The 14229-nt window shown below is 39.5% G+C and overlaps 2 protein-coding genes across 10 annotated transcripts in view; one reads left to right on the top strand and one right to left on the bottom strand.

The window, feature by feature from the left end:
• LOC125372324 overlaps positions 1 to 10543 on the bottom strand; it is a 30148-nt gene extending 19605 nt beyond the window's left edge. The window contains exon 1 of the mRNA XM_048381868.1: positions 10379 to 10543. Within this exon, the coding sequence (XP_048237825.1) occupies positions 10379 to 10415 (37 nt within the window). The 5' untranslated portion in view covers positions 10416 to 10543. The remainder of the gene's footprint in view (positions 1 to 10378) is intronic.
• Positions 1 to 14229, top strand: part of LOC124115216 (salivary glue protein Sgs-3-like) — a 242143-nt gene that overhangs the window by 34175 nt on the left and 193739 nt on the right. The window contains exon 1 of one of the 9 annotated variants that reach the window (XM_048381858.1): positions 13213 to 13464. The exons of 7 other annotated variants lie outside the window; for them this stretch is intronic. The gene's annotated coding sequence lies outside the window, so the exon portion shown is untranslated. Of the gene's footprint in view, positions 1 to 13212; positions 13465 to 13672; positions 13916 to 14229 lie in introns of those variants that run through there. One more of the 9 variants, XM_048381857.1, reaches the window with a different exon arrangement.

Below are 14229 nucleotides of genomic sequence, written 5' to 3' on the forward strand. Positions count from 1 at the left end.
TGTCTGGACGGTATATATGTTTACATGCTTGTGTCTGGACGGTATACATGTTTACATGCTTGTGTCTGGACGGTACATATGTTTACATGCTTGTGTCTGGACGGTATGTATGTTTACATTCTTGTGTCTGGACGGTACATATGTTTACATGCATGTGTCTGGACGGTATGTATGTTTACATTCTTGTGTCTGGACGGTATGTATGTTTACATGCTTGTGTCTGGACGGTATATATGTTTACATGCTTGTGTCTGGACGGTATACATGTTTACATGCTTGTGTCTGGACGGTACATATGTTTACATGCTTGTGTCTGGACGGTATGTATGTTTACATTCTTGTGTCTGGACGGTATGTATGTTTACATGCTTGTGTCTGGACGGTACATATGTTTACATGCTTGTGTCTGGACGGTATGTATGTTTACATTCTTGTGTCTGGACGGTACATATGTTTACATGCATGTGTCTGGACGGTATGTATGTTTACATGCATGTGTCTGGACGGTATGTATGTTTACATGCTTGTGTCTGGACGGTATACATGTTTACATGCTTGTGTCTGGACGGTACATATGTTTACATGCTTGTGTCTGGACGGTATGTATGTTTACATTCTTGTGTCTGGACGGTACATATGTTTACATGCATGTGTCTGGACGGTATATATGTTTACATTCTTGTGTCTGGACGGTATGTATGTTTACATGCTTGTGTCTGGACGGTATATATGTTTCTATGCTTGTGTCTGGACGGTATATATGTTTACATGCTTGTGTCTGGACGGTACATATGTTTACATGCTTGTGTCTGGACGGTATGTATGTTTACATTCTTGTGTCTGGACGGTATGTATGTTTACATGCATGTGTCTGGACGGTATGTATGTTTACATTCTTGTGTCTGGACGGTATATATGTTTACATGCTTGTGTCTGGACGGTATATATGTTTACATGCATGTGTCTGGACGGTATATATGTTTACATGCTTGTGTCTGGACGGTATGTATGTTTACATTCTTGTGTCTGGACGGTATGTATGTTTACATGCTTGTGTCTGGACGGTATATATGTTTACATGCTTGTGTCTGGACGGTATATATGTTTACATGCATGTGTCTGGACGGTATATATGTTTACATGCTTGTGTCTGGACGGTATGTATGTTTACATTCTTGTGTCTGGACGGTATGTATGTTTACAGGCTTGTGTCTGGACGGTATGTATGTTTACATGCATGTGTCTGGACGGTATGTATGTTTACATGCATGTGTCTGGACGGTATGTATGTTTACATGCTTGTGTCTGGACGGTATATATGTTTACATGCTTGTGTATGGACGGTATATATGTTTACATGCATGTGTCTGGACGGTATATATGTTTACATTCTTGTGTCTGGAGGGTATATATGTTTACATTCTTATGTCTGGACGGTATATATGTTTACATGCTTGTGTCTGGACGGAATGTATGTTTACATGCCTGTAGCATGAAGGTATATATGTTTACATGCTTGTGTCTGGACGGTATATATGTTTACATGCTTGCGTCTGGACGGTATATATGTTTACATTCTTGTGTCTGGACGGTATATGTGTTTACATGCATGTGTCTGGACGGTATATATGTTTACATGCTTGCGTCTGGACGGTATATATGTTTACATGCTTGTGTCTGGACGGTATATATGTTTACATGCTTGTGTCTGGACGGTATATATGTTTACATGCATGTGTCTGGACGGTACATATGTTTACATGCATGTGTCTGGACGGTACATATGTTTACATGCTTGTGTCTAGACGGTACATATGTTTACATGCATGTGTCTGGACGGTATGTATGTTTACATTCTTGTGTCTGGACGGTATGTATGTTTACATTCTTGTGTCTGGACGGTACATATGTTTACATGCATGTGTCTGGACGGTATGTATGTTTACATTCTTGTGTCTGGACGGTATGTATGTTTACATGCATGTGTCTGGACGGTATATATGTTTACATGATTATGTCTGGACGGTATATATGTTTACATGCATGTGTCTGGACGGTATGTATGTTTACACTCTTGTGTCTGGACGGTATATATGTTTACATGCCTGTAGCATGACGGTATGTATGTTTACATGCTTGTGTCTGGACGGTATATATGTTTACATGCTTGTGTCTGGACGGTATATATGTTTACATGCATGTGTCTGGACGGTATGTATGTTTACATTCTTGTGTCTGGACGGTACATATGTTTACATGCATGTGTCTGGACGGTATGTATGTTTACATTCTTGTGTCTGGACGGTATGTATGTTTACATGCTTGTGTCTGGACGGTATATATGTTTACATGCTTGTGTCTGGACGGTATACATGTTTACATGCTTGTGTCTGGACGGTACATATGTTTACATGCTTGTGTCTGGACGGTATGTATGTTTACATTCTTGTGTCTGGACGGTACATATGTTTACATGCATGTGTCTGGACGGTATGTATGTTTACATTCTTGTGTCTGGACGGTATGTATGTTTACATGCTTGTGTCTGGACGGTACATATGTTTACATGCTTGTGTCTGGACGGTATGTATGTTTACATTCTTGTGTCTGGACGGTACATATGTTTACATGCATGTGTCTGGACGGTATGTATGTTTACATTCTTGTGTCTGGACGGTATGTATGTTTACATGCTTGTGTCTGGACGGTATACATGTTTACATGCTTGTGTCTGGACGGTACATATGTTTACATGCTTGTGTCTGGACGGTATGTATGTTTACATTCTTGTGTCTGGAAGGTACATATGTTTACATGCATGTGTCTGGACGGTATGTATGTTTACATTCTTGTGTCTGGACGGTATATATGTTTACATGCTTGTGTCTGGACGGTATATATGTTTACATGCATGTGTCTGGACGGTATATATGTTTACATGCTTGTGTCTGGACGGTATATATGTTTACATTCTTGTGTCTGGACGGTATATATGTTTACATGCTTGTGTCTGGACGGTATATATGTTTACATGCTTGTGTCTGGACGGTATATATGTTTACATGCATGTGTCTGGACGGTATATGTGTTTACATGCATGTGTCTGGACGGTATATATGTTTACATGCTTGCGTCTGGACGGTATATATGTTTACATGCTTGTGTCTGAACGGTATATATGTTTACATGCTTGTGTCTGGACGGTATATATGTTTACATGCATGTGTCTGGACGGTACATATGTTTGCATGCATGTGTCTGGACGGTACATATGTTTACATGCTTGTGTCTAGACGGTACATATGTTTACATGCATGTGTCTGGACGGTATGTATGTTTACATTCTTGTGTCTGGACGGTATGTATGTTTACATGCATGTGTCTGGACGGTATATATGTTTACATGATTATGTCTGGACGGTATATATGTTTACATGCATGTGTCTGGACGGTATATATGTTTACATGCATGTGTCTGGACGGTATATATGTTTACATGCATGTGTCTGGACGGTATATATGTTTACATTCTTGTGTCTAGACGGTATATATGTTTACATGCTTGCGTCTGGACGGTATACATGTTTACATGCTTGTGTCTGGACGGTATATATGTTTACATGCTTGTGTCTGGACGGTATATATGTTTACATGCTTGTGTCTGGACGGTATATATGTTTACATGCTTGTGTCTGGACGGTATACATGTTTACATGCTTGTGTCTGGACGGTACATATGTTTACATGCATGTGTCTGGACGGTATGTATGTTTACATGCCTGTAGCATGACGGTATATATGTTTCCATGCTTGTGTCTGGACGGTATATATATTTCCATGCTTGTGTCTGGACGGTATATATGTTTACATGCTTGTGTCTGGACGGTATATATGTTTACATGCTTGTGTCTGGACGGTATATATGTTTACATGCTTGTGTCTGGACGGTATATATGTTTACATGCTTGTGTCTGGACGGTATGTATGTTTACATGCCTGTAGCATGACGGTATATATGTTTCCATGCTTGTGTCTGGACGGTATATATATTTCCATGCTTGTGTCTGGACGGTATATATGTTTACATGCGTGTGTCTGGACGGTACATATCTTTACATGCATGTGTCTGGACGGTACATATGTTTACATGCATGTGTCTGGACGGTATATATGTTTACATGCTTGTGTCTGGACGGTACATATGTTTACATGCATGTGTCTGGACGGTATGTATGTTAAATTCTTGTGTCTGGACGGTATGTATGTTTACATGCTTGTGTCTGGACGGTACATATGTTTACATGCTTGTGTCTGGACGGTATGTATGTTTACATGCCTGTAGCATGACGGTATATATGTTTCCATGCTTGTGTCTGGACGGTATATATGTTTCCATGCTTGTGTCTGGACGGTATATATGTTTACATGCTTGTGTCTGGACGGAATGTATGTTTACATGCTTGTGTCTGGACGGTATATATGTTTACATGCTTGTGTCTGGACGGTATGTATGTTTACATTCTTGTGTCTGGACGGTACATATGTTTACATTCTTGTGTCTGGACGGTATATATGTTTACATGCTTGTGTCTGGACGGTATATATGTTTACATGCTTGTGTCTAGACGGTATGTATGTTTACATGCTTGTGTCTGGACGGAATGTATGTTTACATGCTTGTGTCTGGACGGTATATATGTTTACATGCTTGTGTCTGGACGGTATGTATGTTTACATGCCTGTGTCTGGACGGTATGTATGTTTACATTCTTGTGTCTGGACGGTATATATGTTTCCATGCTTGTGTCTGGACGGTATATATGTTTCCATGCTTGTGTCTGGACGGTATATATGTTTACATGCGTGTGTCTGGGCGGTATATATGTTTACATGCTTGTGTCTAGGGGGTATATATGTTTACATGCCTGTAGCATGACGGTATATGTGTTTACATTCTTGTGTCTGGACGGAAAATATAATTACATGCTTGTGTCTAGACGGTATGTATGTTTACATGCTTGTGTCTGGACGGTATGTATGTTTACATGCCTGTAGCATGACGGTATATATGTTTGCATGCTTGTGTCTGGACGGTATATATGTTTACATGCTTGTGTCTGGACGGTATATATGTTTACATGCTTGTGTCTGGACGGTATATATGTTTACATTCTTGTGTCTGGACGGTATATATGTTTACATGCTTGTGTCTAGACGGTATATATGTTTACATGCCTGTAGCATGACGGTATATATGTTTCTATGCTTGTTTCTGGGCGGTATATATGTTTACATGCTTGTGTCTGGACGGTATATATGTTTACATGCTTGTGTCTAGACGGTATGTATGTTTACATGCCTGTAGCATGACGGTATATATGTTTCTTTGCTTATGTCTGGACGGTATATATGTTTCTTTGCTTGTGTCTTGACGGTATATATGTTTCTTTGCTTGTGTCTGGACGGTATATATGTTTACATGCTTGTCTCTGAACGGAATGTATGTTTACATGCTTGTGTCTGGACGGTATATATGTTTACATGCTTGTGTCTGGACGGTATATATGTTTACATGCTTGTGTCTAGACGGTATGTATGTTTAGATGCCTGTAGCATGACGGTATATATGTCTCTCTTGTGCCTGGACGGTATATATGTTTACATTCTTGTGTCTGGACGGTATATATCTTTACATGCTTGTGTCTGGACGGTATATATGTTTCTATGCTTGTGTCTAGACGGTATGTATGTTTACATGCCTGTAGCATGACGGTATATATGTCTCTCTTGTGCCTGGACGGTATATATGTTTACATTCTTGTGTCTGGACGGTATATATGTTTACATGCTTGTGTCTGGACGGTATGTATGTTTACATGCTTGTGTCTGGACGGAATGTATGTTTACATGCTTGTGTCTGGACGGTATATATGTTTACATGCTTGTGTCTGGACGGTATGTATGTTTACATGCCTGTGTCTGGACGGTATGTATGTTTACATTCTTGTGTCTGGACGGTATATATGTTTCCATGCTTGTGTCTGGACGGTATATATGTTTCCATGCTTGTGTCTGGACGGTATATATGTTTACATGCGTGTGTCTGGGCGGTATATATGTTTACATGCTTGTGTCTAGGGGGTATATATGTTTACATGCCTGTAGCATGACGGTATATGTGTTTACATTCTTGTGTCTGGACGGAAAATATAATTACATGCTTGTGTCTAGACGGTATGTATGTTTACATGCTTGTGTCTGGACGGTATGTATGTTTACATGCCTGTAGCATGACGGTATATATGTTTGCATGCTTGTGTCTGGACGGTATATATGTTTACATGCTTGTGTCTGGACGGTATATATGTTTACATGCTTGTGTCTGGACGGTATATATGTTTACATTCTTGTGTCTGGACGGTATATATGTTTACATGCTTGTGTCTAGACGGTATATATGTTTACATGCCTGTAGCATGACGGTATATATGTTTCTATGCTTGTTTCTGGGCGGTATATATGTTTACATGCTTGTGTCTGGACGGTATATATGTTTACATGCTTGTGTCTAGACGGTATGTATGTTTACATGCCTGTAGCATGACGGTATATATGTTTCTTTGCTTATGTCTGGACGGTATATATGTTTCTTTGCTTGTGTCTTGACGGTATATATGTTTCTTTGCTTGTGTCTGGACGGTATATATGTTTACATGCTTGTCTCTGAACGGAATGTATGTTTACATGCTTGTGTCTGGACGGTATATATGTTTACATGCTTGTGTCTGGACGGTATATATGTTTACATGCTTGTGTCTAGACGGTATGTATGTTTAGATGCCTGTAGCATGACGGTATATATGTCTCTCTTGTGCCTGGACGGTATATATGTTTACATTCTTGTGTCTGGACGGTATATATCTTTACATGCTTGTGTCTGGACGGTATATATGTTTCTATGCTTGTGTCTAGACGGTATGTATGTTTACATGCCTGTAGCATGACGGTATATATGTCTCTCTTGTGCCTGGACGGTATATATGTTTACATTCTTGTGTCTGGACGGTATATATGTTTACATGCTTGTGTCTGGACGGTATATATGTTTACATGCTTGTGTCTGGACGGTAAATATGTTTACATGCTTGTGTCTAGACGGTATGTATGTTTACATGCCTGTAGCATGACGATATATATGTCTCTTTTGTCCCTGGACGGTATATATGTTTACATTCTTGTGTCTGGACGGTATATATGTTTACATGCTTGTGTCTGGACGGTATATATGTTGACATGCATGTGTCTGGACGGTATATATGTTTACATGCCTGTAGCATGACGGTATATATGTTTACATTCTTGTGCCTGGACGGTATATATGTTTACATTCTTGTGTCCGGACGGTATATATGTTTACATGCTTGTGTCTGGACGGTATATATGTTTACATGCATGTGTCTGGACGGTATATATGTTTACATGCTTGTGTCTGGACGGTATATATATTTACATGCCTGAAGCATGACGGTATATATGTTTCTTTGCTTGTGTCTGGACGGTGTATATGTTTCTTTGCTTGTGTCTGGACGGTATATATGTTTACATGCTTGTGTCTGAACGGAATGTATGTTTACATGCTTGTGTCTGGACGGTATATATGTTTACATGCTTGTGTCTGGACGGTATGTATGTTTACATGCCTGTAGCATGACGGTATATATGTCTCTCTTGTGCCTGGACGGTATATATGTTTACATGCATGTGTCTGGACGGTATGTATGTTTACATGCTTGTTTCTGGACGGTATATATGTTAACATGCGTGTGTCTGGACGGTATATATGTTTACATGCTTGTGTCTAGACGGTATATATGTTTACATGCCTGTAGCATGACGGTATATATGTTAACATGCGTGTGTCTGGACGGTATATATGTTTACATGCTTGTGTCTAGATGGTATGTATGTTTACATGCCTGTAGCATGACGGTATATATGTTTACATGCTTGTGTCTGGACGGTATATATGTTTACATGCTTGTGTCTAGGCGGTATATATGTTTACATGCCTGTAGCATGACGGTATATATGTTTCTATGCTTTTGTCTGGACGGTATATATGTTTACATGCTTGTGTCCCGACGGTATGTATGTTTACATGCATGTGTCTGGACGGTATGTATGTTTACATGCGTGTGTCTGGACGGTATATATGTTTACATGCTTGTGTCTAGACGGTATGTATGTTTACATGCTTGTGTCTGGACGGTATATCTGTTTACATGCTTGTGTCTGGACGGTATATGTGTTTACATGCATGTGTCTAGACGGTATGTATGTTTACATGCTTGTGTCTAGACGGTATGTATGTTTACATGCGTGTGTCTGGACGGAATATATGTTTACATGCTTGTGTCTGGACGGTATGTATGTTTACATGCCTGTGTCTGGACGGTATATCTGTTTACATGCTTGTGTCTGGACGGTATATGTGTCTACATGCATGTGTCTAGACGGTATGTATGTTTACATATCTTGACGGAAAATATAATTACATGCTTGTGTCTAGACGATATGTATGTTTACATGCCTGTAGCATGACGGTATATATGTTTCATTGCTTATGTCTGGACGGTATATATGTTTCTTTGCTTGTGTCTGGACGGTATATATGTTTACATGCTTGTGTCTGGACGGTATATATATTTACATGCCTGTAACATGACGGTATATGTGTTTACATTCTTGTGCCTGGACAAGCATGACGCTATATGTGTTTGCATGTCTGTAGCATGACGCTCTATGTGTTTACATGTATGTATGATTACCGTATATAGCAGTATGTTTGCATGTGGGTAACTTGGATAGATATATGCTGACACTTATGTTTTTTGGGAAAAGCGATATGTAAATTCGTATCCAACGGTTCATGTGACGGCAATGGCAAGAGCACTGGAAAACTTAAAAATCTGGATCTTTGTCATCAGTACCCATACCCGAGTCATTTTTGCTTACTTATACAAAATATGGACTTGAACCAAACACATTAACGCTTTTCTACTCTAATTGGGAGAGATAATGAATGCATTAATGTGTTTAATGTTAACATGATTAACATATAAGTATGCTTCAGCAACCCTTTTGCCTTGTCAGTTCGCAAGACTACACATGAACATGTTTATTACAAGTAAACAAACGCATGCTTTACAATGAAAACATTACGTTTGATGATATGAAATCATTACAAAATATGTTAAGTAAGAATAAAAATAAATGGATAAACAACATCTTTATTACAATTAAGAGCGACGAATCGGTGTAGGTTCCAACGCCGTTATCACTTGATTAGAAGCTACACCGAAACGTTGCTCTTAATAAATTCTTATCCTTACTCAGTGCCCCAACTTCTAAATGCCTATCAAAGAAGTTACAAAATACAGTAAACTGCGGTTATAACGAACACGCTGATAAAGAACTTACGGATATTACGAACTTACTTTTTTGGTCGCGATTATTTGCTGTGGTTATGCTGTATATGTGCTTATAACGAACTACGGTTATAACGACCTGAAATTAGTAGTCCCTTTGAGTTCGTTATAACCGTACTTTACTGTATGTTGACAAAATATGAACCTACACATTCTATAAAATACATACATAACACGTTTCTAAGTCATGGGGCAAAGGGTTCCCACATACTTTGAATGTTCCGATTTAGTATAATCAGAACATAACCTATATCCATAAATCGGTGAAAGAATTTTGGGTGTGTATGTGTACATCATTGTTCCCCTCACGGAAAATCCTCAGCTCATAGAGGTCTTTGTCAGTCTGTAGTAGCCCCGTGAAAGAAAAGTCTGTATAGTAAGCTGTATACAGTGCACGGCATGCCGCGCCCTGTAAGCGAGGTCGACGGGGGTCGGTAGTCGCTAGCTATATATAGGTTTGTCAACCTGCTAGCCAGGTGCATAAAAATTGATAATCCACTGACACCAGATCCGCAAGAAAAACAACACTTTACTGCATTGACTTCAAGTATACCACATACCAGATTGTTTTGACATCCAGTAAAAATCACTTCACTGGAACCGTCTCCGTCTGACTTATTGATTGGAAAATTCGGTCAAAATGAATCTATTTATTAATATAACATAGTTTATGTCGGTCAAAAAGGTAGAAATTATTTTGACTTTTACCCGACAAACTAAATACTTATGCTAAATATAAACATTTTCCCGATTTCAAATTGGAAAATAAATGCAGCAGGTATTGTTTCAAATCTGTCAATATAACTTGTTTCAGGATATAGCTTTTAACTTTAACGGTAGTTAACGGTATATCATAATTGCATAGTTTTACACTCTAATCATCCACCTACCTGCAAGAGCAAACATCAACAACACTATCAGCGACATTATCGACTCGACGACTACAGCGATATCAATGACATTTCCTACACTCCACTCTGGAGGGGAACAAGTCTTGTCCCCTCCTTACCCCTCACGCCCACAACAAGTTGTGTTCAGGCGCGTCACGAATGCCTGCGTGTTTATGAACAGTTGTTTTGCTTTTCACTCCGTGTTTTCTTCCACGGCTTCAGGATTTGCTTTTTTTGTTGTATCATATACGTATTTGAAAATATTGTTTGTCATTGTAAACACAAAATGTTTCCGTTATGCAACGCAAAATGTGTTGTATGAAATATCTGTTTCAATGTCTGTCGTAATGAACACTTATACCTAACTAAATAATTTGCCGAGTACTATTATGTTATGATTAGGGAGAAACGGTACGTTGATTGAGGTAACGTTACTGCGAAGTGTTTGTTAAATCCATACCAGGGCCTTGAGCACCCGTAACTAAGTTAATTAAATATGGTCTTAAATGAAATGTTACTTTTATGATATTATGTTATAAGGTAACACCTTCCTGCATCTGTCATGTCTGTCTGACAGAATACATAACCATACACGTCAATAAATGCATCATAGGTTATGGTGTCTTTGAATCACTATCAAAGAGTGACGATACCAGGAGTTCGCTTAAAGGTGAGCGAAGCTGCCCCACCAGTGGCACAATCACAAACACATGCAAAGGCAAGTCAATTGTAAACCTGTAAAACAACACAACGGGAAAGGTACAAATCAAAATGGGGAATTGCACCTAACTTCCTTTTTGTCACCGATGCGTAACATTTGGAAATATCGTTTACTTGTTTAAAACATAATGATTGTAAAGCTTTATTGATGCCATGAATGTTGTGGTCGGGTGACACTCTTTGAAATCTTCGTAGAAAGAGCATGCGCGAATGTACCTCAACCGTTTTGAAATGTAGACACCAAAGGCTGGAGCTGCTGGAATACTGCTCGACATAAAGGGGAAGATGAATATTGGAATGTTGAGGACACCCTCTTGTCGTGAAGCCTTGTGCAGAGGTTTTGTCGCTCTGAATCTTAATGCATAGATCTAAATATGAAACAGATGTGGCAGTCTCACTGGTCCCATTTATGTCTATCTTAGGTGGGTTTGTTTGTTGTTTAACGCCGCACTCAGCAATATTCCAGCTAAATGACGGCGGTCTGTAAAATAATCGAGTCTGGACCAGACAGTCCAGTGATTGACAACATGAGCATCGATCTACGCAATTGGGATACGATGACATGCATCATCAACCAAGTCAGCGAGTCTGACCACCCGATCCCGTTAGTAGCCTTTCACGGCAAGCAGGGTTTGCTGAAGACCTATTCTACCCAAGATATTCACGGGTCTCAGGTACGTAAATCAGGGGGAGGGAATTGGCTATTTGACAATTATTGAACTATATAAGATCACCGGAAGCTTAAGTTCAACAACACACGCCAATTTATGAATATCGTATGCCTGACAGCCTGACAGCCTGACATTACCGTTCGTGTCGAAATATATGCCATGGTGGTGGTGGTGGTGGTGGTGGTGGTGGAGATGATGATGATGATGATGATGATGATGCTGCTGATTATGATAACGATTATAAGTTGATGACGATGATGATGCTGATGATGATGACGACGACGATGATGTGCTGACGGACAAATCCAAGCACAAGAATATCTGTATAATGAGCATATTTGAACCGGAGGAAAACTTTGAACCTCTCAACTTTCAAACATATTATTTTACGAAAACTCCAGAAAATAACTTCTATGTTGCTGCAATAGTAAATCATTAATGTGGAACTTTATGTCTCTGTTGTACAAGTGATAAGGTGCTTCAACTTCCGGTTCCCCAAATAGTGTGTCCCGTAATATGTCCCAAGGAACCGATCTTTTAATAATCTGGAGGGTAGGAGCGCAAGGATTGATGGGTTTCGAAAAAGAGCCAAATATTATTGTCTGAATATCCTTAATGTCCAATGAACGGCATTTGCGTTTAAAACCGAGGTCTAATTATTTTCACAAAGTTATGACGTCATGATTCAGCATCATTGCCGTGACGTCACACTTACATATAGAAACATGCGCACGCCACAAAGAGAGAGGTCGCGTGTGTAGTGATGGTTGTACCAACATAAAGTCACTGAGAGGCACCTACTGTCAGTGTACGTCCATATAATATTCAAACAAACGTCTAAATAAAAAGATAAAATTCATTCCATGATCATAATAACGCAGAGTCGTGCCGACTATATCATGTGTTTATGAATCACTATCAACTAGGGGTTATACAGTAAACTACGGTTAAACCGAACTCGAAGGGACCACTAATTTTAGTTCGTAATAACCGTTGTTCGTTATAAGCACATATACAGCATTTATACAACACATGGTAGGGACTAAAGAATAAGTTCGTTATATCGGTCAGTTCGTTATAAGCGTGTTCGTTATAAACGTAGTTTACTGTACCAGATATTCGCGAAAAAGTGAGCGTATCCTGCCCCAACGCTAGAAACCGTCACAAACACATACAAGGGCACGTCAAATGTTATACTGACAAAACACAGGGACATATATAAGTCAAAGAAGGGAATTGCATTTGGCATCCTTTTTGTCACTGATTCATCAAATGTCCTCCTCGTCACTGAAAGCCCCTGTCACGTTGGACGTACATCTAACATCAAGCTGACACCATAGAATATACCTGAAATACTATTAAAATCAGCCTTCAGCCAAGTCCTACATTCAATCCTATTAATAGATATATAGTGTCATCTTTTTTGAGGGTATGCTAGACGTCCTGAACGTCATTGCACCAGGTAACTGAAGAACAAAGTAAAAGTTTGCTCCAGTGCATCCATTCCCTGTTTAACTTATACCGAAAAACTGGCAAACATTCAACTGAAAAAGTGCGTGTCTTATTATAAGCAATTTGTCAAGGATGTGAAGCGGATATTAACAGTGACGCATACGTGTTGAGCCCATCTAAGGGTATAATAAGCACAAAGTATACGATAGGATTTAGAGGTGCCATGAACCACACAGTCGAGAGGTAGGTGTCAATAATGTCTGCATGGTTATATGTATAAAGGAATGTGTTATCACATAGTCAACCTGTTGATATAAATGTTGTTTCTCGATGGATTGTAAAAACGAGGATATTCAGTTCCTGCTGTTACAATATTCAGCAAACAAGCTGGGACAAGTCAGATGTATATCTCCAATTGACAATACCGTGGTATATATCCCCCGGAGAACTATACACCTGTAGTCTGAAGGTAGTCACTGTGACCAGCTACACAGGTGCGTGAGCAGCACTCCGTGTCTTTAGGGCACAAGCGTCACAACCGACTTGATATGTCAAGCAGGCCGTTGTTCTGGGCATCATATGACCACCACTCACAATGTCACTGTGACACGGATATGCAGTAGTCGCATGTGCCATCCATGGAGTAGGTTGGGCCAGCTCTACCCGGGGGTTACCCTGACCACATGACTTATAGGTAGGTGCCCATTATACAGCATGTGCCAGGACGATGTTCGTTGAATTAGGTCAGTGTGTGGTGGGATTTTTCCCGACAAAACAGTGTCATGTAGCTGTACTGGTTTGACGTTTACCAGGATATTAAAGTCATATCATAATACATGGCGAATGTCGCCATACGTTATTTGTGTTAACACCTGTAGACGCCCCGGGCGTTCGTAATGGGTGACCAAATAATTACTTTTCATGTCATTTCGACATTTCAAAAATAGAACGTTGGTTGCATATATCGACATTAATCAACTGTTCACGTACAAATCATTATCCCTATAT

This window comes from Haliotis rufescens, unplaced genomic scaffold (genome assembly GCF_023055435.1).
Source record: "Haliotis rufescens isolate VD_foot unplaced genomic scaffold, xgHalRufe1.0.p SCAF_4, whole genome shotgun sequence".
In the NCBI taxonomy this organism is placed as follows: domain Eukaryota; kingdom Metazoa; phylum Mollusca; class Gastropoda; order Lepetellida; family Haliotidae; genus Haliotis; species Haliotis rufescens.